The sequence below is a fragment of the Rhinatrema bivittatum genome, chromosome 1, assembly GCF_901001135.1.
Source record: "Rhinatrema bivittatum chromosome 1, aRhiBiv1.1, whole genome shotgun sequence".
Lineage (NCBI taxonomy): Eukaryota > Metazoa > Chordata > Amphibia > Gymnophiona > Rhinatrematidae > Rhinatrema > Rhinatrema bivittatum.
The window spans coordinates 457,881,835-457,908,367 of record NC_042615.1 but is presented as its reverse complement, the minus strand read 5'-3'; the positions used below and the strand labels follow the sequence as shown (position 1 = coordinate 457,908,367).

The following is a 26,533-nucleotide window of genomic DNA, read 5'->3' as shown; positions in this document are numbered from 1 at the left end:
GAGGGCAGGGATTCTACTCAAAGTTTTACCTGATTCCAAAGAAAATCTTTGGAATCAGGGAGACTCCATCCTATCCTAGTCCTAAGGGCCTTGAACAAATTCATCAAGATAATTTGGGCACTTTAATTCCCTTCCTTCAAAAGGGTGATTGGCTATGCTGTCTCAGTCTCAAGGATGCTTATTTATATAGAGATTTTTTGTGGTCAAAGGAAATATTTCCAATTCATAGTGGGGAAACAGCAGCCTTTTAGTACTGTGTTCTGCTGTTTTGGACTAGTGTCTGCCCCATGTGTTTAAGGCCATGCCTGGCTGGGGTGGTAGTGCATTTACACAAACTGGGTGTACATATGATTCCTTGTCTGGACGATTAGCTGGTCAAGAGCCTGTCTTGGTAGGAGTCGAGGAATCGATGGAGTTGCTAGGGTTTGTTATAAACTACCCCAAGTTTCACTATAGCCTGTCACCGCAATTGGAGTTTATGGGAGCTCTGCTAGATACGACTCCGGGAAAAGCCTTCCTTCTGCAACAAAGGGTAACCACTTTGGTGGCTGCAGCAGGAGAGAGACTCAAATGAGTCAGTAGACATCAGCATGGAGCATGTTGATGTTGTTGGGCCTCATGGCGTCAACAGTACAAGTGGAAATAAAACAGATAAAATGATATTAGTTTAAAAAAACCCAAACAAAAAAAACCACCCATTGCACGTCTTTTCATTAGAAGAGCCAGGGGTCCTAGTCCACTGAAGATTTGTGGAACAGCATCCGGTTCACTCAGCCATACAGGGACTCTGATCTGGTGGCAGGAAAATTCCAGTCTTGTCAGGGGAATCCCCTTCCAAATTTCTGTGTACCAAATTGTCTTCGCAGTGGATGTGTCCATTCTGGGTTGGGGAGCTCGTGTAGATGGGCTCTGTATCCAAGGGTTGTGGTCTGCCCAGAAAACATTTCAATAGATAAATTTACTGGAGCTCCTGGCAATTTGGAATGCTCTAGAGGCCTTCAGAGATCAGTTGAGCAACAAAGTTATCCAGATAGACAGCCAGGTGGTGATGTATTACATCACTAAACAGGGCAGTTTCCGGGGCATTGGGGATTGAACCTGTGGCCTCGAGTATTCAAGACCAGGGGGGATCTTGTAGTGGAGCCATAGACACTTGAATCAGTGAGAATCTTCTAGATAATATTAGACAAAGTAAAATTAGGGGGAGTATGCTTCTAGAGGCTCCCTATTGGACTAGCAGCTGGTGTGGCCTAAATAGACAGTTGTATTTAAGGAGCTCCAGCCTGTCACATCTTTGCTGTTTCAACAGCTCACTTGGCTTCTGCCCATGGAAGCATTACCAGTTTCAGCTGTTTACTGGCCTTCTACCTGTGTATCCCGATTCCTGCTTCAGTCTTGGTTCTTGGTTACTCTCCTGGTTTTGGTTCTTGCTCTGGTCCTGGTCTTCAGCCCATTCTGTTTTCTGTTCTCACCTGGAAGTTCTGGTGGCTGCCTGTACCCAAGGGCTCAACAGGTGAGTCAATCTCCATTAATCGATTAGTATACAGATTTTTAAGCAGCCTATACAGTATCACATCTCTGGTTGTAAAATGTTTTCATGTATGTTTTGGAATCATCTGTTGGAACAGCCATCTCCACAATTATACTCAATTTCTCTCAGTTCCTTTTTGCGAGTGCAGGGTGTGGTTGCTTGCTTGAGAGAGAGTGAGCCTTTGGATCATTGCACAACCTCAGGTCAAAGCTCCAAGGAAGACACCGTGGGGAGGAGTGTATCCAGGCATGCTTGGACTTGGAATGTAGCTATCAGACCTCCGCTGAACCTGCACACACGGAGGGAGACCCAACAATGCAATTCTGGTCTCTAGGGTAGCCCTCCGGCCACTCAGTAGTCCTTTTTGACCTGCTGCATGGAATGGCGAATGCATCAGGACAGATGAAGGCATGGCATGACGAGGAACATAGGTGAAGGCACTGAAAGCTTGGAACTTGGACGAAGACTTGGAACTTGGATGAAAGCTCTCTTGACGAGGAACATGGAAGAAGGCTCAGTTTAGAGTTCAGCTTCAACAAGCACTGCATCACAGCGCGCCCTACGTTGCCCGCCGTGGGCTTGTCGCGGCCCACACTGTCCCGCTGTGCACCCTACAAACCTGCCACAAGTTGGTCGCGGACCACGCCAGGAGCGAGACTGGCTTTGGACCGAGACTCTGACGAGGATGCAAACCAGGGCATGGCTTGGAACAAGGAACATGGCTTAGAATGAGGAACAAGGAGATCCGCTAGCTGGACAAGCTCCACGAGACCTGGAGCTAGGAACATGACTAAGAACTTGAAACTTGACTTGGAACTTAACTTGGAACTCTTAAAAACAAGGATGGACTCAGAGGACTTGATCCAGTGAAGACGGTCTTGAAGATAGGCTTTATGCCAGGAAGCACTCTACACAGCCCCCTATGGGCTGGTCATGGACCACAACGCTAGCACGTCTGGAGGAAGAATGAGAGAGAGCTGGAAAGCAGAACTTGAAACAAAAACAGGAACATCAAGAACTTGATTGAAGACTTGGACGAGGAACTGACAAGGAACATGGAACATAGAACTTGGAGGAGCTCCCAAGAAGAACAAGGAGACCAGGAACAAGAAGAATAGGGAAACCAGGAACATCCAATGAGGAACATGAAGATCATCAAGACAGGATCATGACCACAGAAGACCTTGCAGGATGAAGAGACTGTGGGAGACCATGAGGATCAATTGCAAAGGCCCCAAGGACTGGCAGAGATCCCTTTTATAGGGCTGCAGGAATGATGAGATGACGATGTCATCAAATGGGGCCATGGGACTTTTTTCGCCACAGATTCTTTAAATTGTGAAAAGAGAGGCACGCATGTGTGTGTGCCTAGAGACATCAGGGCAGGAGCAGCAGTGTCGGCGGCGTCCCCAGCCACACAGAGGAGCCCGCATCAGCAGCATCCCAGCCACGAAGAAAAGTGGAGTCGGCGGCCCCATGCCGCTAAGCAGAGGACAGCATTGGTGACTTCCCCAGGCCACACTATGAGCCAGTATCAGCATCCAGGCTGCGAAGAGGGTGGTAATGGCAGCGGCACTCCAGCCATGAAGAGGCAGGCAGAGGCGGCTCCTAGCAGCAGAGAGATCACGGGACTGGCATCAGCCGGCAGAGAGGTGAGAGATCACTCGTGGGCTTGTCCCACGGCGGCATCTCAACATTCCTAATATGAAAAGGGGTATTCCTTCAATGGTAGATGCAGCCAAAAGCCTCCATGGTCTTTGGGCTTTAGTTCATCGTTTGCTATATAGGCAGTTCATTTGTAATATGATATTTTGCACACACTCATAGTTATTTTTTTTCTACCAAAAGTTCTATCAGCTCTTCGTATTATGTGAAGCCACTGTATTACCTCTGTTCTTTCTGAGATCTCGTGTATTGGTAGGTGAAGAATTCCTTCCTGCCTTAGGCCACAAGGTAGTCTAGACATTACAAGAGGAGAATGCAGCCTCATCATCAGGCATTGCAGTTATTCATCTGTTATGATGCTAACAGTCATCACTGAGCAATGGCCAAACATACCTTTGCCAACTGGCCATCAAACTTCATCATGTACTGCTACAACATGGCAGGACTTCCACTTAGTCACCGAGACACTTACAGTTAGCGCATGGCTAGTTTGCGAGCTGTACCCTTCTCTGACATTTACAAAGCTGCAACATGGTCGCCAGTGCATACTTTTGTGTCCCATCACTGTCTTGACAGTGTAATGGTAGTTTGAACAAACAGTTTTGATTAGTATGTTCACAGAGTAGTCTGCTCTTCACAGTGGTATCTGGGTTGCATATTTGGTAAAACTCAGCTTGGGACTTCTTGCATGTAACAGTTAATTCAGCCTGCTTATTGATTGGAAAAAAGTTAGCTTACCATAAATGATGTTTTCCATAGATAATGGGTATTCCATGGCTAATTCATCCTATCTGCCTTCATGGAGGGATGACTACCCAGCTAGAATTAGCTCTCAAATTGACTGTGGGGGCTCACTAGGCCACGTCCAGGCAGGAACTCCCACACAGGCTGAGAGAGAGATCTTACTGTTCTGCCAAATGATGTTACCCACATATAATGGGTGATTCAGACTTGCTATCTACAGAAAACGCTGTTTACGGTAAGCAAACTATGTGGATTAAAAAAAAAATGGTGCTCATAAGCTTCCTTCCTGTTGGAAAGTGATCTTAAAAACTGAATTTGTTGTTGACCCAAACACTTAGAGAACTAAAGTACTGAATTGCTCAAACTGCAAAGAGATCTTATTTGAGGTATATACAGAACCCCATTATAAAATTAAGTTCCCAGGATCAGAATCGACCCAGCTGTGGAAAGTTTGTGTGATAAGCACAAAAAGAAGACCCTATGCACAGTCAGGCCCCATCGAATTACCAGTATTTGCAGTCAACACAGTTGAAAAGCAACTAAAAATATTACTTTTGCTCCTAAAAGGTAGACTAGTTACTTGTTGTGTACATTACTTTTGCAAAATTTCCCTTTAATCTGTGACTTAGAAAAATTAGATCTAGGGTGTGTATTACCAGTGGAAAAATGGATAAAAATATGTGGTGGCATTGCTAAACTTTCCATTGCATTCTGTATTATGGCATTGGTTTATAAGTCGCTTGGTAGATTTTAGTTGACAGTTTCAAGTTGACCTGCTGTGAACTCTGCTTTATTTCGAGGAATATTGAAAGAAATGTACTTAAAAGGTTCCAGTTTTTTCTAACTTTGGTGGGCATGTTTGGAACTGCAAAACTTTTAGCATAAGATGCAGTTACTGATTTATAAAATGGTTAATGCGCTTTTGTCACTTGAACCTATCATCTTTTTATACACATGACCTGATATACTGTTGCTAAAATATCACTAATATTTTTCGTTCATTATAGTACAGCTACCAAGGCTAGCATGTGAAATAAGTCTGAAGATCTAGCTGAAAATGATAAAATGTGGAAGGTGACTACTGTAAGAAAGATATCTTTGACCATGGATTGGCAATAGAAAAGAAATCTAAGATCAATTTTTCAGTTCTCGCATATATGGAGGAGACTGGACATTCAGGCTTGCCTTACTCATGTACAGAATTTCCCTTCTGTTATGGATCACTAAATCAGTTGATAAATTTCAACTCTGGTTTTGCATTCTCAACAGTGTAGAAGCAAGGATTATTTATTCTTCAGTGAGGAGTTGCTAATCTTTAAGAAACCACCCAGGGAATGTATGATGATATCCTGTTAGTAGGTTGTGCATTAACATCAGTTTTTTGTTAACAGAAATGGTAGGGTCAAGATGGTTATGTGTGCAAAATGTAGGATTTGTTGTATATAGAGATCTTTATGATAACATTTTGTCCACATTTTCATTAAGGTTTATCAGTCTTACTGGAAATACAGGAATTCCTCAAAATTAAGGCACAATTAGTTCTTGAAAGCTAGATCTTAAGTTGAAACATAACTTGAAACCAAATGTCCTGTAAGAACAGCTATAAATGGGGGATTGATTCAGACACTAGAAATCAACACCTTATTTTCACCAAAATAACCAAGAATTAAGTAATATACAGTACTATAAAAAGCATTGAAACATTTTAAAGCATAACTTTTATTTATTTTATTTTTTATGGTCTGAAGAATTACATTGCATTGACACTGTTTTGAGAAGTCTCTGGTACTCTTCCTCCTGATGTCGTCTTGCCAGGCCTCATGGTCATCAGCATACCAGTGTGTGCCTATTCAGAGATGCGCAGGCTTTTTATAGTTGAAACAAGTGTTGTAGTAGGTGTCAGTTTCGATACGTTGTAATTTGAAAGGCCTTAAGACAAGGAATTCTGTAAATGAAAAAAATTCTTAAAAGACAAGTGATTAGATTGTAACTGATTTACTCTACATAAAAACCAATATGGGGTGTTATATTAAACATCTAACTGCATTGTCCGGTACTTAAAGTGTAGAAATCAACTAATCTTCTGGTAGTAACTGAAGATAGTACCACGTTTGATTTTATATTCACAATGATTCTTTTATTTTTTTATATTTTTATATGCATTTAAAAACTTGCTTTTAGGCTTCAATCCATTTTTTAAGAGCCAAAAAAGTACTCTCTTGGTGATGACACTCTTACTTTACAAAGGATAATAAAATATGCCACTTATCTTTTTTTAGTTGAGATAAATATCTCTCCGTATATCTCCCACTTTTTATATCCTCCTGTGGTAGCCTATGCCCAACGCTGACAGCATTTTGACGCTATGCTCCTGCTTCAGGGGCTAGAGAGAGCTAAATATAAAGCACAATAATTGTTGTATAGATAAAACATTCCCAAATTACAGTTAGACTTACGAATTCTAAGCGCAAGTTTTTAAATGCATATAATACTCCTGGCGGAATTCTGCGCAAAAAAATAAAAAGTTCTGCAACCAAAAATTGAAAATTCTGCGCACACATTTTCTAAATTCTGCACATTTATTTGTCAAAATAACAAAATATTTTTTGCAAATTATTCTGTATTTTAGTGCAATGAGTGTCCCTGGCAGCTTGGCTCATCTGCCAGCAGTGTCAATTGCTGCTGCTGGCAGATGAGCCAAGCTGGCAGGGACTGCTGCAGTTGTTGTTAACCTCTCCACCTGAGTATCCATACCAGGGCCCCTTCACTGCATGGGCTCTGATGCAACTGCTCCTCCATCTCTGTGGCGTGGAAGTGGCTTCTCTAATGGTTGCATCATGCACTGCCGTATGGGAGACTTGAGATGAATCCCCAACATGCTCACTGTCTCTCTTACATGATATCAGACATAGGGCCAGATTTTAAGATTTACGTGCGGGCGTAGATTCTCGGGGTTACGAGCGTAACCCTTTGAAAATCCGCCCCATATGCTTTCTCTCACATGCCATCTGTCATACACATGTTCTGTTTCCCCACATACATCTCTCTCTCTCCCCCACCCCCCACATACAGACTCCCAGGTAGACACCTGGGTCTCTTCTTTAGCCCCTTTTTCACCCTCCCCCTTCTTTCTCTCTTTCTCTGACCCCTGTCTCTCTTTCTCTGTCCCTCTTCCCCCTCCTCTCTGTTCCCCTCCCTTTCTCTCTCTCCCTCTTCTCCTCCTCTTTCCCCTTCTTTCTCTTTCTCCCTTCCCCTCCCCCTCTGTTCCCCTTCCTCCTCTCTCTTCTCCTCCTCCTTTCTTTTTCCCCCTCTTCTCTTTCCCCCTTCCCCTCTTTCTCCATTCCCGTCTCCCCTTTCTCTCTATTTTCGATTGTTGGGTCCTGGTTTTTAGCACAGTACAACTTGCTAACCTCGAGCCGCCAGTGCCGTGCTGCGATGCGATGCCCCCACTCTCCATGCGCCACCTGACTTCGCTGTCCTGGATTGGCTGCTTTCTGTGCGCGGCATGCTTCCGGGGTTTTTTTTTAATCCTTTTCCGGCGCGAGAGGAAATCGCGAGGCAACGGCAACGAGGGAGGAAATCTGCGAGGTGAGGGAGGAAATCTGCGCAAATTCTGCACTCCGCCGTAGCATAGAATTCCCCCAGGAGTAATATAAAAAATATATAAAAAGAATCATTGTGAACATAAAATCAAAGTGGTACTATATTCAGTTACAACCAGAAGATTGGTTGATTTCTACATTTTAAGTACCGGACAAAGCAGTTAGACAATTAATATATAACATCCCGATTTGGTTTTTATGTTACAGTGACAGGGTGTATAGAAGAGGCTTTTTGGATATTATAGTGTATACTAATTTATTCATCCAAATTACCAATAAGTCCACACACATCACTGCCAATCTTCAGATGTCATAAATTTTAATGAAATTATTATGACCTTCATACTAGGCTTCATCGTATAGTAATCAAACTTTAGGACTCAGCCTTCTTTATAATCATCGGTCATATTTTTTTGAAGTGACCCAATATCCCCAGTTTTTGTGAGAATCTTGATTATTTTATATTTTCATTTTTTGATAATTTGCAAATAACTTAAACTGCGTTAGTCAAAACATTAGAATAAAGGTCAAATTCGTAGAAACTTCCAGTGAATTATAGTTATGCACTTATCTGTGTGCCCAAATTCCATCATCTTGCAGAAGCCATCGTGTCTAAAGCACTAATTTACTCTAACCAGCTACTTTAGCAACTAATCATTTCTTATTTTTTTTTCCAGAGTCCTGTGTTTGACATAGTGCAACTCAAAAAGTCATGCTGGAATCAATAGGTACATTTAAATTATTTGCTGTTTACTGTTTCTTGGCTCCGTTGCTTCTCCTTTTGGTTTCATTTCTAAATCTCCATTCTTTTTTTTTTGTTATAATGTGTTATATTTCTTAGACTTCTTTTAATGTGTGCATGTTGCCTATTATACCATGTGATTCTGACAGGAGCAGCATTTCTGTTTAGTTGGACTCATTGGTTAAGTTAGAGGTGCTTTTCATACATTTTATACTTATAGTACTCAGAAATATGTCTGAACAATGGGAATAATGGTTTTGTTTACATTACCTGCTAAGTAAATACTCAAATGAAATAGTATTGATATTGCTGCTTTAAATCTAAAGCATCATTAGACATGGTATAAACAACTGTGTTTAGTTCTTCAGGAAAACATGTATGCGTCTGAAATTGTATTGAGAGTATTTGATTGGTATATTTTTATTTTAGCTAGATAATATGCAAAGCATTTATTTTCACTTTTGTTTTGCAAACACTTAGGAGGAGGGTAGATGGCACTCGAAAATGAGTGGATTTATAAGCAGAATCTTGAATGAGAATCTTATTGCTGCTGTGGGAGGGTATAAAGAGACAGTCTGGCTTCTTCAGCAGCTGCTAAGTAGAATGTGTGCTATGGGCCTAATTTAGTGTATACAGTACAATTAAAATATAAATGCTAAGTTGTGAGCACCATTATGTGATTTGAGGCAAACTTAGATATTTGAGTATTTCATTCAAAATGTGTATTTATAAAAAAAATATGCATAGTGGAACTGACTTTGCAATGAATTTGTGATTATCCATAGCACTGTATAATACATAGCCAATTTTTTTCCTTATATTTTTGCCGTTAAGGTTTAGGGGTATGTCATGTTATTATAATAGAAAAAAGTCGTGTTGATTTTGAATAGGTGGAATGAATGGTAGCTTTTCTTATTCTATCCATGATACCATGTAATAATGAGTATTTTGTGTATGCAGATACTCATCGTGCCCTGCAGGCAGTGGAGCGCCTTCAGGCCAAGGTTCGGGAACGAGGTGACACAGCAAATGAGGAGAAGCTGAGCTTGTTAAAATCAGTATTGCAGAGTCCTCTTTTTAATCAGATTCTTAACCTACAAACTTCTTTTCAACAAAGGAGAGAACAGGTAGGACCATGCAAAGAATAATCAATAGCTAAGCAGATTTAATATGCGATTCTGCCAGTCAACATTAGTAGCATGTGCTTGTTGGCAAGTTTCTTTTTCAAATTAATTCCATGGGCATTAAAACTACATCTGCCCATCATGAAACTTATAAGGAGAACCCTGCATTTGTGACATGCTTTCTTATATTTGTTCTCTGTTGACAAGCAGGGCTAAATTAGCCATGACACATATATGACATCATCTGATAGTGCTGAATAGACCCTTCTCTGATAGTTCATAGAGCTTTTGCTGTATTGAGCATGTATGGGAGTTGACTCGTGAGCCAATCGGTCTTTTTTCGTCTGAGGTACAGCATGGATTTTTTTTTTTTTGCGGTAGTGTGTAACCCTTCTCTGTTATTTTTTAAATTATATTTACTTTTCCGCCTGCTAGACCAGTCCATTGTATTTGGAATTCTCTCTGCACCTCAACTGTCTGAGACAGAGGGCATGCCCCCTTGATAACATGACTCTTTGCCATAAAGGGAGCATGACCATGGGCCCTTGCAAATAGTCTGGACAAAGTGTAGATTGACTTTCTCTCAAAGCCAGGATGCGGCCTTGGCCTGGTAGAACTTAAAGCTCCCTGGGCAAAAATTATTCAGGACTGCTTTCCCCTTTGGAACTGCCTCCCAGGAGGTTTCCTAGTTGGCAGTACTTGAGTGCAGATCTCTGCTTTCTCCCAGCACAAGCAGGATGGTAGTCCTCACATATGGGTGACATCATCAGATGGAGCCCTGTCACGGAACACTTTTGTCAAAGTTTCTAGAGCTTTGACTGGCATACTGAGCATGCCCAGCATGCCATTAACCCTGCAGCCACCTAGGGTCCCCCTTCAGTCTCTTTTTTTTCCATGCAGCAGTTGCCTCACATTTTAGGAGCTCTGTGAGAAATTTCTCACAACTTTCCTCACGGAACTTTTTGAAGTTTTTCTTCTCAAAAAATCCCTCATCGGGGTCCCCTATCGTGCTTCGTTCCCTCCAAAGTAAGTGTTTTTTCTGGTACTTGCGGTCTGTTCCTGGCGGCTTACTGCGTGCCCACCAAATTTTAGCATGGCGGCCGGGTTTAGGAAATGCCCCAAGTGTCCGAGGACCATGTCCATAACGGACCCACATAAAGTTTGCATTTTGTGCTTAGGCCCCTCGCAAGACGTCTGTCGATGCCCCAGTTGTGCACAAATGACCCTGAAAGGCCGCCGCGCTCGCCTGGACAAAATGGAGCAGTTGTTTGCTTCAAAATATACTGCTCCATCAACACCAGTTTAAGCGTCACCGACTGTGGAGGGTCCATCGACCTTGGAGATGATTCGCCAGGAGCACCGTGGACAAGGTGACTGTCCGTCACCGATTCCATCGAGGACATCGGCATCATCATCCTCGGTGTCAGGGAAAGACCGGACCGAGCACCAAGGGAAACATCGACACCGGCACCGATGGGCGTCCCTGACTGGTGCCGGCACCAATACCGCAGCGGCATCTACTTCCATCGAGCCGCCTGCGAAGAGGGCCCAGGGAGAGGAGCCCCTATACTCCTCTGGACCCGGGACCCCTAGGCGTTCCCCACCGATATCGGTGCCGGGCACTGAGCCTCCCCGGGCCCCCATGGAGGCTCTGGTGACGCCTACCCTGCCTCCTACCATGGCCCAAGAGGCAGTGCTAAAAGCCTTACGAGGCTTCCAGTCACTGCCGGCCCTCATACCTGCCCCAGAACCTTGATGATGGCACTGCTCCTCATCGGTGCCTTATTGACTCCTATGCCACTGGACACGCTGGCATCAAGTCATCCATCGAGGCCCCCGCAGGTCCCATTTCCAGTACTGGGTTCCTCGGAGGAGGAAGGATCAATCCCGGCCACGTCCCTCCACGGGAACCGTCGATGCTGGAGCCCATGCCAGGACCATCGGGTCTATCGGTACTCAAGCGCACCTCATCTGCCCCGATTCTATCGTGCCTTCCCACCCTCTTGGCTTTGGCATGCTTCCTCCATTGGGAACTCCACTGGGACAAGGAGAAAGTCCCTATAGTCTATGGGATGATGCATCTTCAGATGATTCATCACAGACGTCTGAGGACTTGCTCTCGGAGCCTTCACCGCCGGAGGAAAGGCGAAGATCTCCTCTAGAAGGCGGGAGCGGGTGGGTGGGCGCGCGTTTGATCCAGGCGGCGGCGGGAGCCGGCGGGCAGGTGGGCGCGTGTTTGATCCAAGCGGGCGGGAGCCGGCGGGTGGGTGGGCGCGCGTTTGATCCAGGCGGCGGCGGGAGCCGGCGGGCGGGTGGGCGCGCGTTTGATCCAGGCGGCGGCGGGAGCGGGCGGGTGGGCGCGCGTTTGATCCAGGCGGCGGCGGGAGACGGCGGGCATGCATTCATCCAGGTGGAGGGAGCCGGCGGCGAAAGCGGCCTCCAGCAGCCCCCGCCGGCAGTGAATGAATGCACGCCTGTGTACGCCCGTGCGATTTTGGTACTCAAGGCGTGACGCGCGCCCACCCGCCCACTCCCGCCGCCGCCTGGATCAAACGCGCGCCCGCCGTCTCCCGCTGCCGCCTGGATCAAATGCCTGGATGAACGGGCGCCCACCCGCCCGCTGGCTCCCGCCGCCGCCTCGATGCCCGTCCGCCCGTGTGGAGATGGGGGATTCGGAAAGTGACAAGGTGTGGCGGCCTTTGACACCGTCAACCACGCCCTTCTTCTAAAACAGCTGGCAAACATTGGTTTAACAGGTGCCACACTAAACTGGTTCAAAACATTTCTAGAAAACAGAGGATACAGAGTCAAAATTCATAATAAAGAATCCCAATACCACCCTTCTAATAGAGGAGTGCCACAAGGATCATCACTTTCACCCACCCTTTTCAATGTCTACCTGCTACCACTCTGCCAACTACTAACAAAATTAAGCCTGAAACATTTCCTTTTTGCAGACGACGTACAGATCGTAATCCCTATAAAAGAATCAATCTCAAAAACAATGGAATACTGGGACAGTTGCCTATTAGAAATTAAACTTCTCCTCAACAGTCTAAACCTTGTACTCAATGCTTCGAAAACAGAATTCCTGCTCATATCACCGGAAAACAATAACACACTTCCTAAACCACCCACACTCCTTCAAACAACCCACGTAAGAGACTTAGGAGCCATCCTAGACAATCGTCTCAACCTCAAAACATTCATTAACCAAACCACCAAAGATTGCTTCTACAAATTACATATCCTGAAAAGAATAAAACCGCTGTTTCACACTCAGGACTTCAGAACAATCTTGCAAGCAATAATCTTTTCCAAACTAGATTATTGCAACTCATTACTATTAGGCCTCCCAGCTTCTTACACCAAACCTTTACAAATGGTTCAGAACTCTGCAGCCAGAGTCCTTACAAATTCCAGGAAAATTGACCACATTTCACCTATTCTCAAAAACCTCCATTGGCTTCCGATCCACTATAGAATCATGTACAAAACCATTAACATCATACACAAAACTATCAACCAACACACGCAACTTGACCTACAAATACCACTTAAAAAATTCACCTCCGCCAGGCCTATCAGGGAACACTACAAAGAGTCACTCCAAATTCCAAAGGCCAAAACCTACCAACATAAATCCTTGAGTCTCAGAGCCTTCTCATCAGCAGGTCCAGCTCTCTGGAACTCGATCCCACCTGATTTGAGACAAGAGCCATGCTCTTTAACATTTAGGAAAAGACTAAAAACTTGGCTTTTCAAAAAAGCATTTCCAAGCCTTGAATAAAACCTCCTCTCACTAGCACTAACTCGTATGCAATAATGGAATGTAAACACGAATCAACCAACCTCAAACCCTCTCTCACTAATTCCTGCTGAATATTTATCATACTATTACCATTCACAACTGTCATATTTATTCATTTGATTACCTATGTACCGTTTCATAGTCTTATTTTTTCACTTGCTATTCTAATGTATCAATAGGCTGAAATGTAAATATTGTGCTGTTCAATTTCTCCCCTTCCATCCCAAGTTTATTTTCCTTGTTTTTTGTAACTTTCCCTCTCCCTTTTTCTGATTCACTGTATTTAAAGTTCAAGGTTCTTATTGAAAATATTGTTTTTTTACGTTACGTTATGCTTTACACTCCTTGTTATTTGTAAACCGGGTTGATGTGATGCCTATCATGAAACTCGGTATAACAAAAACAATAAATAAATAAATAAATAAAATAAATAAATATATATATATATATGTAACAACTTTACGTTGCAAATGTTAGTATATATGGAGGTCGTCCATGGTGCAGTCCGGTACGTAGCTGTTCGAACACCACACTAACACCAGGTAGAGGGTAGGCGGTAAACTAACAGGTTAAGGACGCGGCAAAATAGCGGGTTACAAAGGAGATAATTGGAGCGCGCGTCACAGTATCGGAGGGGAATAGCTAATTCGTTCATTAAATAGCTAATTCGTTCATTTACATATCATATACATGCTGCGTGCGGAAAAGGTTACGGGTCGGTTTCAAGAAGCGCTAAGGACGCGTGAAACTGGAGACTGTATCGCAGGATCACCTTACGCGTCCCAATTGTGCGCCCACAGCGAGTTAATCTCCAACCGCACCTTACAGTATCGAGCTGTGTGTGTGTAGGCCTTCGTCTCTGCCTCTTTATCAACAAAGTATAGCATGATCACCAGTGAGGGCTTGTGCAATAGGCACTACTGTGTGCCTCTGAAATGGGGGTGTTTCAGCAGTCTGGTGGGAGGGGGAGATCTACTATGAATCTAGAGCTTTGCTCTAGGCCTCAGCTGGAGGATTAGGCGCCCTGTAAACATAAAAAAAAAAAAAATCCTTCAGAGGCTTTCTTCTCCTTTACTGAAGAGATGCTCTTTGAGAAGGCTGGAGATCAATCACATTTTTCTAGCCTTTCTTGCAGGAGAGAGGGATCTTCTTGAAAAGGTGGATGACACAATTGTTCATCTTTTCTATTAGGACAATATTGGGGCACTATTCGATCAGGTTGTTTTCACATATTGTGAATTGCTATTCCCAAAGTTGAGGGGCTTATGAATGGGCAATATTATCAAGGGGTTCATAAGTCTTCTAAGGTCTTTCCTCTTCTCTTGGAGTAGATGGTACTTTCTGAAGGGGATTTCTCTGAGAATGGCTTCAAGGGAATGAAAAAAGTTATTAATTGTATCCCCTCTCCCAAGAAGCAGTCCAATATTTATTGCATTTGCCTCGAGAAGGCGCTATGGTCATGGTGGTTACTAGTGGAAACACTTCCCAGCAGGGAGTGGTACTTTGTAATAGGAATAAGAAGAAGATAAAGAATGCCTTTAGTAAAAAAAAAATAATATTTATTTATTTATTTATTTATTTATTTAAAGTTTTTCTAGACCAGTGGTTCTCAACCCTGTCCTGGGGACCCCCCAGCCAGTCGGGTTTTCATGATATCCACAATGAATATGCATGAGAGAAAATTTGCATGTTATGGAGGCAGTGTATGCAAATTTTCTCTCATGCATATTCATTGTGGATATCATGAAAACCCGACTGGCTGGGGGGGTCCCCAGGACAGGGTTGAGAACCACTGTTCTAGACAGACATTTGTTGGAAACATCACATTGGTTTACATGGAACAGGAAAATGCAGCAAAAGTGCTTTACACAGAACTGTTAATAACAATACCTAACGAAGGGCAGGTTGATTGGAAAAACGGGGAAAAAGAACTATAAAACTACAAAGCTACAATAATGGGGAAAATACTAAATTAACGGGTATACATTTATTTATTTATTTATTTGAAGCTTTTATATACCGAGGTTTAGCGCATGCCTTCACCCCGGTTTACATTGAAACGAAACAATGATACATAGAACAAGTAGTGAAACAAAAGTATATGCATATAACAGGTCATGGAGCAGGTTGTAACAGGAAATAACTAAAATAGTTTAAGCCAAATAACGAAAATGAATATAGAAACGAAAAACGAGGAAGGTATATACAAACTCATGCTCCAAATACAAGAAATAAATGAAGGGAGAAGAAATATAAAAGGAAGAATAATGAGAAAAGAGGAAAAACAAGATATAAATTGGTAGGTGTATAAATACGTGGAGATCATAAGGTTGATCATCGGAGAGATTACAGGGCAATAAGGATAGAAGTTGCATTAAAGGGCGGGAAGAAGTGGCAAAGCGAAGAGGATAGAAAGGGAAAATAAATGGTGAGGAGAAAGTGATGCAGAGAGGATAAGTGTGAGAATAGATCAGGTGTAAGCTTGTTTGAATAACCAGGTTTTCTGTTTTTGTTTGATTTCTTTTGGGCAAAACTCTTGTAGGTCGGTGGGCATAGTGTTCCAAATTGCAGGCCTTGTAATAGATAGGGCACGCTCTTTGGTGGCAGTGAGATGTGTAAGCTTAGTGGGAGGTGTGTGCAAGGTTGCCAAGTAGGGAGTTCTGGAGGGCCTACTGAGGGTGCTGAAATGTAGGGAGTCATTGAGCCAGTACCTATTGTGGGTATGTAAGATTTTGTGTGTGATGGATAGGGTCTTGTAGCGTATGCGGGAGGCAATAGGGAGCGAGTTTGAGAATGGGGGTGATATGTTCGGTTTTGCGAGTGTTAGTGAGAATGCGGGTGGCGGCGTTTTGCAGCATTTGGAGTGGGGTGATTGCGTTTTTGGGAAGGCCTAGAAGGAGGGTGTTGCAGTAATCAATTTTTGAAAAGATCATGGACTGTACGGAGTACTGTACAGAAGTCGCTGAAGTGGAGGAGGGGTCTTAGTTTTTTTAAAGTGTGGAGTTTGAAATAGCATTCTTTCATTGTGGTATTGCTAAATTTTTTTAGGTTAAGTTGATTGTCGATGATGCCTAAGTCTCGTACATGTTGTGATGAGGTGATAGGGGAGGGTGATGGGTTGGGAACGTGTGAAGTTATTGTGATGGGGGGATATGATCATGATTTCTGTTTTGGCAGTATTGAGAGCGAGGTTGAGGTTAGTGAGGAGGGAGTTGATGGCGGTGAGAGCGGTTTCCCAGGTTTTAATGGAATTATATAAGGAATCAGTGATGGGGATGAGGATTTGTACATTGTCCGCATATATAAAATGCGTTAGACCCAGTTCCAAAAAGAGGTGGCAGAGTGGGAGTAAGTACATGTTGAAAAGAGTAGAGGATAAGGCAGAGCCTTGGGGAAGGCCTTGTAATAGGTCGATTGAGATTCAGAGTTGCCTATTTTGACTTTGTATTGCCTGTTGCTTAGGTAGGCTTCGAACCAGCGAAGTGGGATACCTAATTTCCTTGAGGCGGTTGAGTAGGATTTTGTGGCTTATGGTGTTGAATGCGGAGGAAATATCTAGCAGAGCAAGGATGTAGGAATGGCCTTTATTCAATCCTTTGAGGATGGAATCGGTGAGCGAGATCAGGAGGGTCTGAAGTGCTTACGGAAGCCGAATTGTGATGGGAAAAGGATATTATGTTTTTCTAGAAAATCATTTAGTTGAGTGTTTACTACTTTTTCCAAGATTTTAGCTAGGAAGGGTAGGCTAGAGAGAGGGCAATAGTTGGTTAATTCAGTAGGGTCGAGTTTTGTTTTTTTGAGAATAGGTTTGACTATAGCTTGTTTAAGTGATGTAGGGACATCTTCGAATGTGATTGAGCGGTTGATTATGTTGGCTAGGGGTTGTGCTATTATGTTAGGGATGGTCAGGAGTGATTTAGTGGGAATAGTATCAGAGGGGTGTGAGGCGGGTTTCATTTTCTTTAAAAGAGATTCAATTTCAGTGGAGGCTGTGATATCAAAGGTGTTTAGGGAGGCAAGAGGGTTTTTTGGAAGGGCTTTAGTAGGGCGTGATGTGATTGGAAAGTGAGTCATGATTTTAGCAATTTTATCTTGGAAAAAGTGTGCTAGTTCGTCACATTTTGTTTCGGCATCTTCATCGGTTATGGGTGAGGGGGCAGTTTTGGTCAGATCTGCGACGTATGCGAATAGGGCATTGGCGTTGAATTGAAGGTTGTGTATTATCTTAGCATGGAAATCTCGCTTGGTTTTAAGGATAGTTTCATGGTAGATATGTAGTGAGGATTTGTATTTTGCCAGTTGTGTGGGAGAGGGGTCTTTACGCCAGTTCTTTTCCAGACTTCTAAAGTTGCGCTTCATTTCTTTCAATTCAGGAGAGTACCATGGTTTTTTTTGCGGTGAGTGTGGGGTTTAGTTCTTTAGCTTGCAAGGGGCAGATTTTATTGGCAATCTTGCTAGTGAGGTGGTTCCAGGAGGAGAGTGCGAGTTGGTGTCGGTAAGATCGAGTTTGTGAATATTGTTGGTGAGGGCTGTGATTAGGTTGTCTCTAGAGCAGGGTTTTCTGAAATGGATAGTATTGTTCTTTGTGTGTGTGATAGAGGCAGTATTTCTTATTGAAAGATTTGTTCTGATGAGGTAGTGGTCCAACCAGGGTACTGGGGTGTAGTGGGAGTGTCAGGTGATATACAAGAGTTTATAAAGATAAGATCCAAGGAGTGACTTGTTTTGTGTGTAGGGCTTGTTATAATTTGCTGAAAGCCCATTGAATTGAGTGAGGCCAGGAGAGCATCACATGTGGGGGAAAGTGGTATTGTGTCAACATGGATATTGAAATCTCCAAGAATGATAGCGGGGGTGTCAATAGCTATGTTCTCAGCTATATATTCAATGAGGGGGGGGGGATGAGTTTTTGTCAAGGAGACCAGGGGGAGTGTATATTAAGCAGATTTGTAGTTGCGGGGATTTAAAGAGATCAATTTCAAATTTGGGTGCCGTGTGGACAGTATGGCATATCAGCTTAAGTTCTTTTTTTGCTGCAAGTAGGAGGTCTCCACCTCTTTTTTTTTTTTGGGTCTTGGTATGGAGAAGAAATCATATGTGTGAATAGGGAGTTGATTGAGCAGTACTGTGTCAGAATGCTTGAGCCAGGTCTCGGTTATGGCACAGATGTCAGGTTTGTCATCCAGAAGAATGTCATTGAGAATGGGGTCTTTTTAATGATGGATTGTGAATTGAAGAGAGTGATGGTAAAGGCAGTGAGGCCAATGAATTGTGTGAGGGGGGTCAGCATGATTGGTAGCAAAGATCTGGGTTGGTCTATAGGGTGGGTGATGAAGAGAGTGTTGTGCTTGGAGAGGTGATGTTTGAGTGTGAGTATTGGGTGTCCCAGCATGTTTAGGAGGTGCGAATATAAAAGGGAAGAAATTAGGGGGGGTGTATACTGCTAGCAGGGCTGACTTATGGGGGAAGTTAATGGTTGGGGGGGGATGTTAATAGCGAGGTTATTAGGTGTAGGGTAATTCTGAGAGGGCAGGGGGCCTGGGGGTAGTAAGATGAGGAAGGAATGTGTGAAAGAAAGGTGAAATAAAAGGAGTGAGGGGAGGAGGGGAGTAGAGGTAGCGCTGAGGGTCGACACAAAGGGGCGCGCCAAGGAGCAGGCTCCTTGGTCACGCTCCTTAGGCGCGCGGCCTTACTTTAAAGCTGCAGGTAGGTCGCCGGGAAGTGAGGTCATCAAAGGGGCCGTTCTGTCTTGGAGAGAGGTGCAGCCTGGTCCGAGGGCGTCTCGGGGGTTGCGTTGAATGGCGGCAGCGGTATGCTCCTGACCCCGATGGGTCTTACGCTGATCGCGAGGAGCGTGGGTCGAGATGGGCAGTTGGAGGTGCCGGTGGGAAAGGAGGCGTCCGGGCTCGCGGCCTTACTTTAAAGCTGCAGGTAGGTTGCTGGGAAGTGAGGTCATCAAAGGGGCAGTCCTCTTTTGGAGAGTGGTACGGCCTGGTCCGAGGGCGTCCTGGGGTTGCGTTGAATGGCAGCCGCGGCGTGTTCCCAACCCCGATGGGTCTTACGCTAATCACGAGGAGCATGGGTCGAGATGGGCGGTCGGAGGTGCCGGCAGGAAAGTTGGAAGTCTGGCTAAAACAAAAAGCTCAGATAAGTATAAAGAAGAAAAATATTCTTTAAAATGCTGAATGATATTGGCAGAGGTGAACAGCACATAGAGCAGCAACTCTTTTGCGATTTCTCTTGCCCTTCATTTTTTTTTTTCTGTCATAGGCTGAGAGAGCTCTGTGTCTTCCTGGGGATAACCCCGGTGCGGTGCGCACCAGTAGTGTAACAACAGCAGCGCCACAAACCTTTCCTCCACCTCTGAGCATGTGGCAGATAAAGCAGCTTTTTCTGTTCCAGTTTCTATTTGCAACAGTTTGGTAAAATAGATGATCATACTATGGATTCAGCAGCTTCCGGAAAGTAAAGAAGCGTTACAAATGGAATCAGATGCTACATTATTAGTTGATGCCTCTTGCAATCTCCTCAGAATTTCTTCTTGATTGGAGGCTTAACTCCTAGTTACTGCATACTTCTCTGGCTCCGCGACTGGGCAATGGATTTGTGGTCTAAGTCTTGGCATGGCAAACTTCCTTTTTAAGGGAAAACTATTATTTGGAGGTTTTAATTGAGTTTTGGATATTCACATTCACAGAAGCTGAAGATAGAGGTTAGTCCTTCTATAGAGCCAACAGGTGTTGTGGTGAAATTCAGGGCTCCAGATATTATTCGCCTGGAAAACAGTCATTTTTCTTATTTTTTCAGGTCCAATGGGAAAGTCAAGCCATTTAGAAAGCCCAGAAACTAAGGCCTGACTTGGTTAGCTCTTCACAATGAAACATAGAAGGATCACTCCTTGGTCCTTCAGGTGTCATCCACTTTGGTTATGCTCTGGATCACACCATGCCAATTTTCGACAGCTTTGTAGTATCTCTGTGTGTCTAAACTACCAGAGATTGATATTTCAGTAAACCAAGGCTTCCCAAACCTGTTCTGGGGATCCGACAGCCAGTTCGGTTTAAGGATATCCACAATGAATATGCATGAGATAAGTTTGGATATATTGTCTGTTCTGCTCACTAGACTGAACTTAACCTGGTAACCTCTGTGTTATGTTATTTTTTAGTGTGATTATATTTGTATGTATGTATTTTGTTAACCGCATAGAAATTTTGATATGCAGTATATACATTTTTTAAATAAACAAATAAAGAAAGAAAGAACAAAATTGCTGAACATATAGATAAGCATAATTTAATGGGACAAATCCAACATAAATTTAGCCAAGGGAAGTTTTGTGTCTCAAAATTGCTACATTGTTTTAGGGTGTGAATAAAAATTTGGACAAAGATGAGCCAGTTGATGATAGTGTATCTGGTTTTCCAGAAAGCATTTGACAAAGTCCCTCATGAGAGACTTCTTAGGAAATTAAAAAGTCATGGGATAGAAGGTAGTGTCCTAATGTGGATTGCCAACTGGTTAAAACAGGGGTCGGGAACCCATGGCTCGCGAGCCAGATATGGCTCTTTTGAGGGCTGCATCTGGCTCGCAGACACGTGTCGCCATACTTCGCGGTTCCCCGCTGACCCAGCTGCTCCCCGGTCCTCCGCCGCCCGGGCTTAAAATGCTGTCAGCCCGGGCGGAACGCGGCAGGACAGCTGGAGTCAGCGGCACCGGCGTGCTCTCTTCTCCTCCCCCCCCCCCCGCGGCCCGGAAGAGGAAGTGGAGAGCATCGGGTGCCTGCGCGGGAAGAAGAGACCACACTAGCGTGGTCTCTTCTTCCGCGCAGGCACCCGATGCTCACCACTTCCTCTTCCGGGCCGCGGGGGGGAGGAGAAGAGAGCACGCCGACTGGAGTCATCCGGGTGCCTGCGCGGGAGTCAACGGGTGTCAGCCGGGTGCCAGCGCTGGAGTCATCGGGTGCCTGCGCGGGTCTTCCCGCGCAGGCACCCGATGCTCTCCACTTCCTCTTCCGGGCCGCGGGAAGAAGAGAGCACCGGCGTGCTCTCTTCTTCCCGCGGCCCGGAAGAGGAAGTGGAGAGCATTGGGTGCCTGCGCGGGAAGAAGACTGCAGCGCGGCTCGGAGGAAAATGAAAATCTTCAACCGCGGCCGATGGGACTCCGCCTTCGCCTCCGCGAGGGCTGAAAATGAAGGAGGTTAGTGTTGGGAGGTGGCTGCTGCTGCCGCGAGTTCCCGGGGGGGGGGGGGGAGAGAGAGAGTGAATGAGCGAGCAAGCATGTGTGTTTGAGATCCTGTGTGTGTGAGTGAGAGATTGCATGTATGTGAATGATTGAGAGCCTGTATATGTGAAAGAGAGTATGTCTGTGATTGAGATCCTGCCTGTGAGAGAGAGAGCATGAATGTAAGTTTACCATTGGGAACCTGTATGTGTAAGTTTGTAATTGAAAACCTGTTTGTTTGAAAGAGTATGTGTGTATGATTGAGATCCTTTGTGTGTGAGAGAGATCATGTGTATGTATGATTAAGAGCCTGTGTGTATAAGTAAGAGAGAGATCATGTGTGTCTGTGTCTGATTGACAGCTGGTTTAGGTGATGGAGCATGTGAGTATGTGATTGAGAGCCTGTGTTTAAATGAGAGAGAGAGACCATGTGTGTCTGTGTGATTGAGAGCTGATTTAGGTGAGGGAGCATGTGAGTATGTGATTGAGAGCCTGTGTTTAAATGAGAGAGAGAGACCATGTGTGTCTGTGTGATTGAGAGCTGATTTAGGTGAGGGAGCATGTGAGTATGTGATTGAGAGCCTGTGTTTAAATGAGAGAGAGAGACCATGTGTGTCTGTGTGTGATTGAGAGCTGATTTAGGTGAGGGAGCATGTGAGTATGTGATTGAGAGCCTGTGTGTAAATGAGAGAAAGAGAGGACATGTTTGTAAGCATGTGAATGAGAGTCTGTGTGTGAGAGAAAAAGACAGCATGTATTTATGTGATTGAAAGCCTGTGTGTGTGTAAGCGTGAAAAGATAGACAGCATGTGTGTAAATGTGTAATTAAGAGCCTATATAAGTGAGAGAGAAAAAACATTTGTATATGTGAGTGACTGAGAGCATGTGTGTATAGGTGTGTCATTGAGAGCCAGTGTGAGAGAGAGCGCTGGTATGTGACTGAGAGAGGAGAAAGTTCCAAGCAAACCACCCCACCTCCTGCTAATTCAGAACAATCTCAGGACACCTGGATATCAAACGTTCCCAGGTATGCAGAGCAAAAAAATTTTTGTATCCTTATTATTTTCATTACTGGATCTTTGTGTCTGCTATTTTGAAATATTTTGTTGGTATCTGGAAATGTTTTATATGAGTTTTTAATTATTGGATATTCCACTCATCAGCTGTTTCGAAATATGTTCGTTTTGTTAGTACAGTTTTACTGCTGATGATTTTATATTTCTTGATTTGTTTTATAAGGATGTGTGATGTTTCTTTTTTCCTTTGTTACACTGCATACAGAGACTCTGGCTTGTTGCAGTTTCCAATTCAGTTTTTGTCTGCATGCTTCTTGTTATGCGTTTTGGTCTCTTTATTCTATGTTAGGTGAGGGACAGCACGTGATTCAGGTGAGGTTTTCTGCTGGCGTGTAGTTTCTGTGTAGGACTCTATAGCAGCCTGACTTGGTCCGTTTTCCTAATAGGAGATGTATTGGTGTCTTAAGGCCTGGTGTAATATTTTCAGAGACTTATTGTACTTTAAAAGTGTGATCTTACATAAAATGCACACATTTACTTGTATTTAGTTTTAAACATATTGTATGGCTCTCATGGAATTACATTTTAAAATATGTGGCGTTTATGGCTCTCTCAGCCAAAAAGGTTCCTGACCCCTGGGTTAAAAGATAGAAAACAGAGATTAGGGCTATATAATAAATTTTCCCAATTGAAAAAGGTGAATAGTGGAGTGCCCCTGGAATTTGCGTTTTAATATATGTATGAATGACCTGGAAATGGGAGCAAGAAGTGAGGTGATGAAATTTGCAGATGACACAAAATTATTCAAAGTTGTTAAATCACAAGAGGATTGTAAGAAATTGCAAGAGGACATTGCAAAACTGGGAGACTTGGCATGCAAATGGTAAATTAAATTTAATGTGGACAAGTGCAAAGTGATCCACTTAGGGAAGTGTAACCCAGATTATAGCTACATAATGCAAGGTTCCACATTAGGAATCACCACTCAGGAAAAGATCTGGGTGTCATCGTTAGAAATACGTTGAAATGTTTTGCTCAGTGTGCAGCAGCAGCCAAGAAAGCAAATAGAATGCTAGGGATTATTAGGAAAGAAATGGAGAATAAAACAAAGAATATCATAATGCCTCTGTATTGCTCCATGGTGCAACTTCATTTTGAGTATTGTGTCAGTTCTGGTCACCACATCTCAAAAACAATATAGCAGAATTAGAAAAGTTACAGAGAAGGGCGACCAAGATGATAAAGGGAATGGAACAATTCCCCTATGAAGAAAGGCTAAAGAGGTTAGGACACTTCAGCTTGGAGAAGAGACGGCTGAGGGGAGATATGATAATGGTCTATAAAATAATGAGTGGAATGGAACAAGTAAACGTTAATCAGTTGTTTTTACTGTTTTGAAAGTACAGAGACCAGGGGGACATATAACGAAGTTACTAGATAATACATTTAAAGCTAATAAGAGAAAATATTTTTTTACTCAACGCATAATTAAATTCTGGAATTTGTTACTGGAGGTTGTTATGAAAGCTATTAGTGTAGCTGCGTTTGAAAAAGGTTTGGACAAGTTCCTGGAGGAATAGTCCATTAACTATTATTGAGGTAACATAGAAACATAGAAATGACGGCAGAAGAAGACCCAATGGCCCATCCAGTCTGCCCAGCAAGCTTTCACACTTTTTTTTTTCTCATACTTATCTGATACTCTTGGCCCTTATTAGTAACTTTTTGGTTCTAATTTACCTTCCACCCCCGCCATTGATGTAGAGAGCAGTGCTGGAGCTGCATCTAAGTGAAGTATCTAGCTTAATTGGTTAGGGGTAGTAACTGCTGCAATAAGTAAGCTACTCCCACGCTTATTTGTTTACCCAGCCTGTGCCATTCAGTCCTTGTTGGTTGTCTGAATATAATTCCTCTTTTCTTTATTCTCCCCTGCCGTTGAAGCAGAGAGTTGCGCTGGATATGTATTCCAAGTGAAGTATCAGGCTTAATTGATTCTGGGTAGTAGCCGCTGTAACAAGCAAGCTACACCCATAATTATTTGTTTACCCAGACTATGTAATTCAGTCCTTGTTGGTTGTTGCCTGAATATAAATCCTCTTTTCCTCTTTCTCCCCTACCGTTGAACAGAGTTGCAGAAATCCACTGCTTATTCTTGGGATAGGCAGCTTGGAATCTGTCTACCCCTTGGGATGTGCTGGGTACTTATGACCTGGCTTGGCCGCTGTGGGAAACAAGATACTGGGCTTGATGGACCCTTGGTCTGACCCAATATGGCAAGTCTTATGTTCTTATGACAGGTCAGCGTGCGCTTCGGTTGCAGCTCACTGTCCATGCTCGGGATCTTAGAGTGGCGATCCTGTTAGACAGGTAGCTCCTTCCATTCCTTGGCTCTATTGGTTCCACACCATGTGACTTGGGCCAGGAAATTTGTAGTGTTTGGCAGGTAGGGTCTGCTGCAGACCCTGTTCTTTGCCTCTTATTCTTCCAAACATTTGCTTGTTTTTCTATGCCCGTTGTGGCTATCGGCCAATCATCAGGTGTTCATAGGTAAATAGATTCTCTTCTTCCTCTTCAGATTATGTTAACTGCAGTTTTCTTTTTGAGTATTTTCTCAGCCCAGGTTTTCGGTTGTCTTGTGATACCGAATACTTTGCTCTTTCCTGTACGAAAGAGGACCTAGGACTACTGGTGTTTGTCAGGGTTTGCTGTTAGGAATCTCTAACTGCATTATTTTCTGTTCGGCGAAGTGTGCTTCTTGTCCTGAGTTTGCATCACTTCCCTGCCTTAGGCACTTATGCTACGCATGGGGTTTTGTCTCAGTCTGCCATATGGGTCTCTTGTGTAGAACCCATCTATTTTCCCTCCTAGACTCCTTTTTGGGTCGGTTGCCTCGCGAACAAAAAGGGGCAAGGTGGTGCCTTTAGCACTATGGAGTTTCCCCATTTGTTCTGCAGCTAGGGATTTACCCATGTACGAGGAGTGCTATCCTGCTTGTCCTTAGAGAAAGCAGAGATGCTTACCGATAACAGGTGTGCTCCGAGGGCAGCAGGATGGTCAGTTCTCATGAAATTCTGCCTCCCCTGTAAGTTGGTTCTGCATGTATTAGATATATAATGGATTATGGGGTTCTTCCTAGGGTGCAGGGAAACAACTACAGCTGCACATGCTCAGTTGAGCATGCTGAAAGCTCTAGATTCTTTGAGGTCAAAGTTACATTCAGAGATGAACTCCATTGGACAATGTCATCCATGTATGAAGACTGACAACTTGCTGTCCTCTAAGAAAACACCTTACAGGTAAGCAACTTTGCTTTGTCCAGGCAGTGTTAATAGTTGGCAAAATCAGTGGGGAATGTTTGGTCAAAAAAATACCTGTCTAGGTTAGCAGGATAACTTTTCTGGACCACTTCACTGAATTTTAGGTAAAGTTTTCTGGGTAAATGTATTCATACAACTTTCCCACTCATCAGGTTATTCAGTGTGGATCTCTGTTGATAGTATCATCTTCTATCATTGATTTGCTGAATTTTAAATTTAAAATCTGTAATGTTTTACGTTATTTCTAGGTAAATATGACACCGCCTTTGCCATCTCAAAGTGAATTTACACGTTCTCACCATCATGGAGTCAATGCTACATCGTCTTCACATAATGAATCCTATTCATTGGCTCAGCAGAATGGTTTTGATGTTAATTTACCAGACACATCATCAAGATCCATCACTGTTCAGATTAATGGCCAACCATCTGGTGAAGAATTTGATCAAATAATTAAAAAAATGGCTTTGGTAAGAGAATTAATATTGTTTAAAATTTGATAATAAAAATATACACCAGTGTATATCTACATATACATTCATATTGGTGTAGATAACTTTTGTTATTTATAGATAATATGCATATATTTTTATGGATACTGAAAAGTACATTGCTTTGCAGTGTGTGATTTTTTTTCCCCCATTTTGCTAATCATTTCTAGCTATTGGAAAACTACGTTTTAAAGAAAGTTGTGTCCTTGCTATATCATTAGTACATCAAGGTGTGCAGTTGTTATTTTAAAATGATACAGAATGCTT

The 26,533-nt window shown here is 43.4% G+C and overlaps 1 protein-coding gene across 5 annotated transcripts in view; it reads left to right on the top strand.

Moving 5' to 3' along the window:
• Positions 1-26,533, top strand: part of MPDZ (multiple PDZ domain crumbs cell polarity complex component) — a 662,189-nt gene that overhangs the window by 9,730 nt on the left and 625,926 nt on the right. For all 5 annotated transcript variants that reach the window (XM_029605550.1, XM_029605570.1, XM_029605559.1 and 2 more), the window contains exons 2-4: positions 8,220-8,270; positions 9,245-9,411; positions 26,024-26,245. In XM_029605550.1, coding sequence (XP_029461410.1) covers positions 8,255-8,270; positions 9,245-9,411; positions 26,024-26,245 — 405 coding nt within the window. In that variant the 5' untranslated portion in view covers positions 8,220-8,254. The remainder of the gene's footprint in view (positions 1-8,219; positions 8,271-9,244; positions 9,412-26,023; positions 26,246-26,533) is intronic.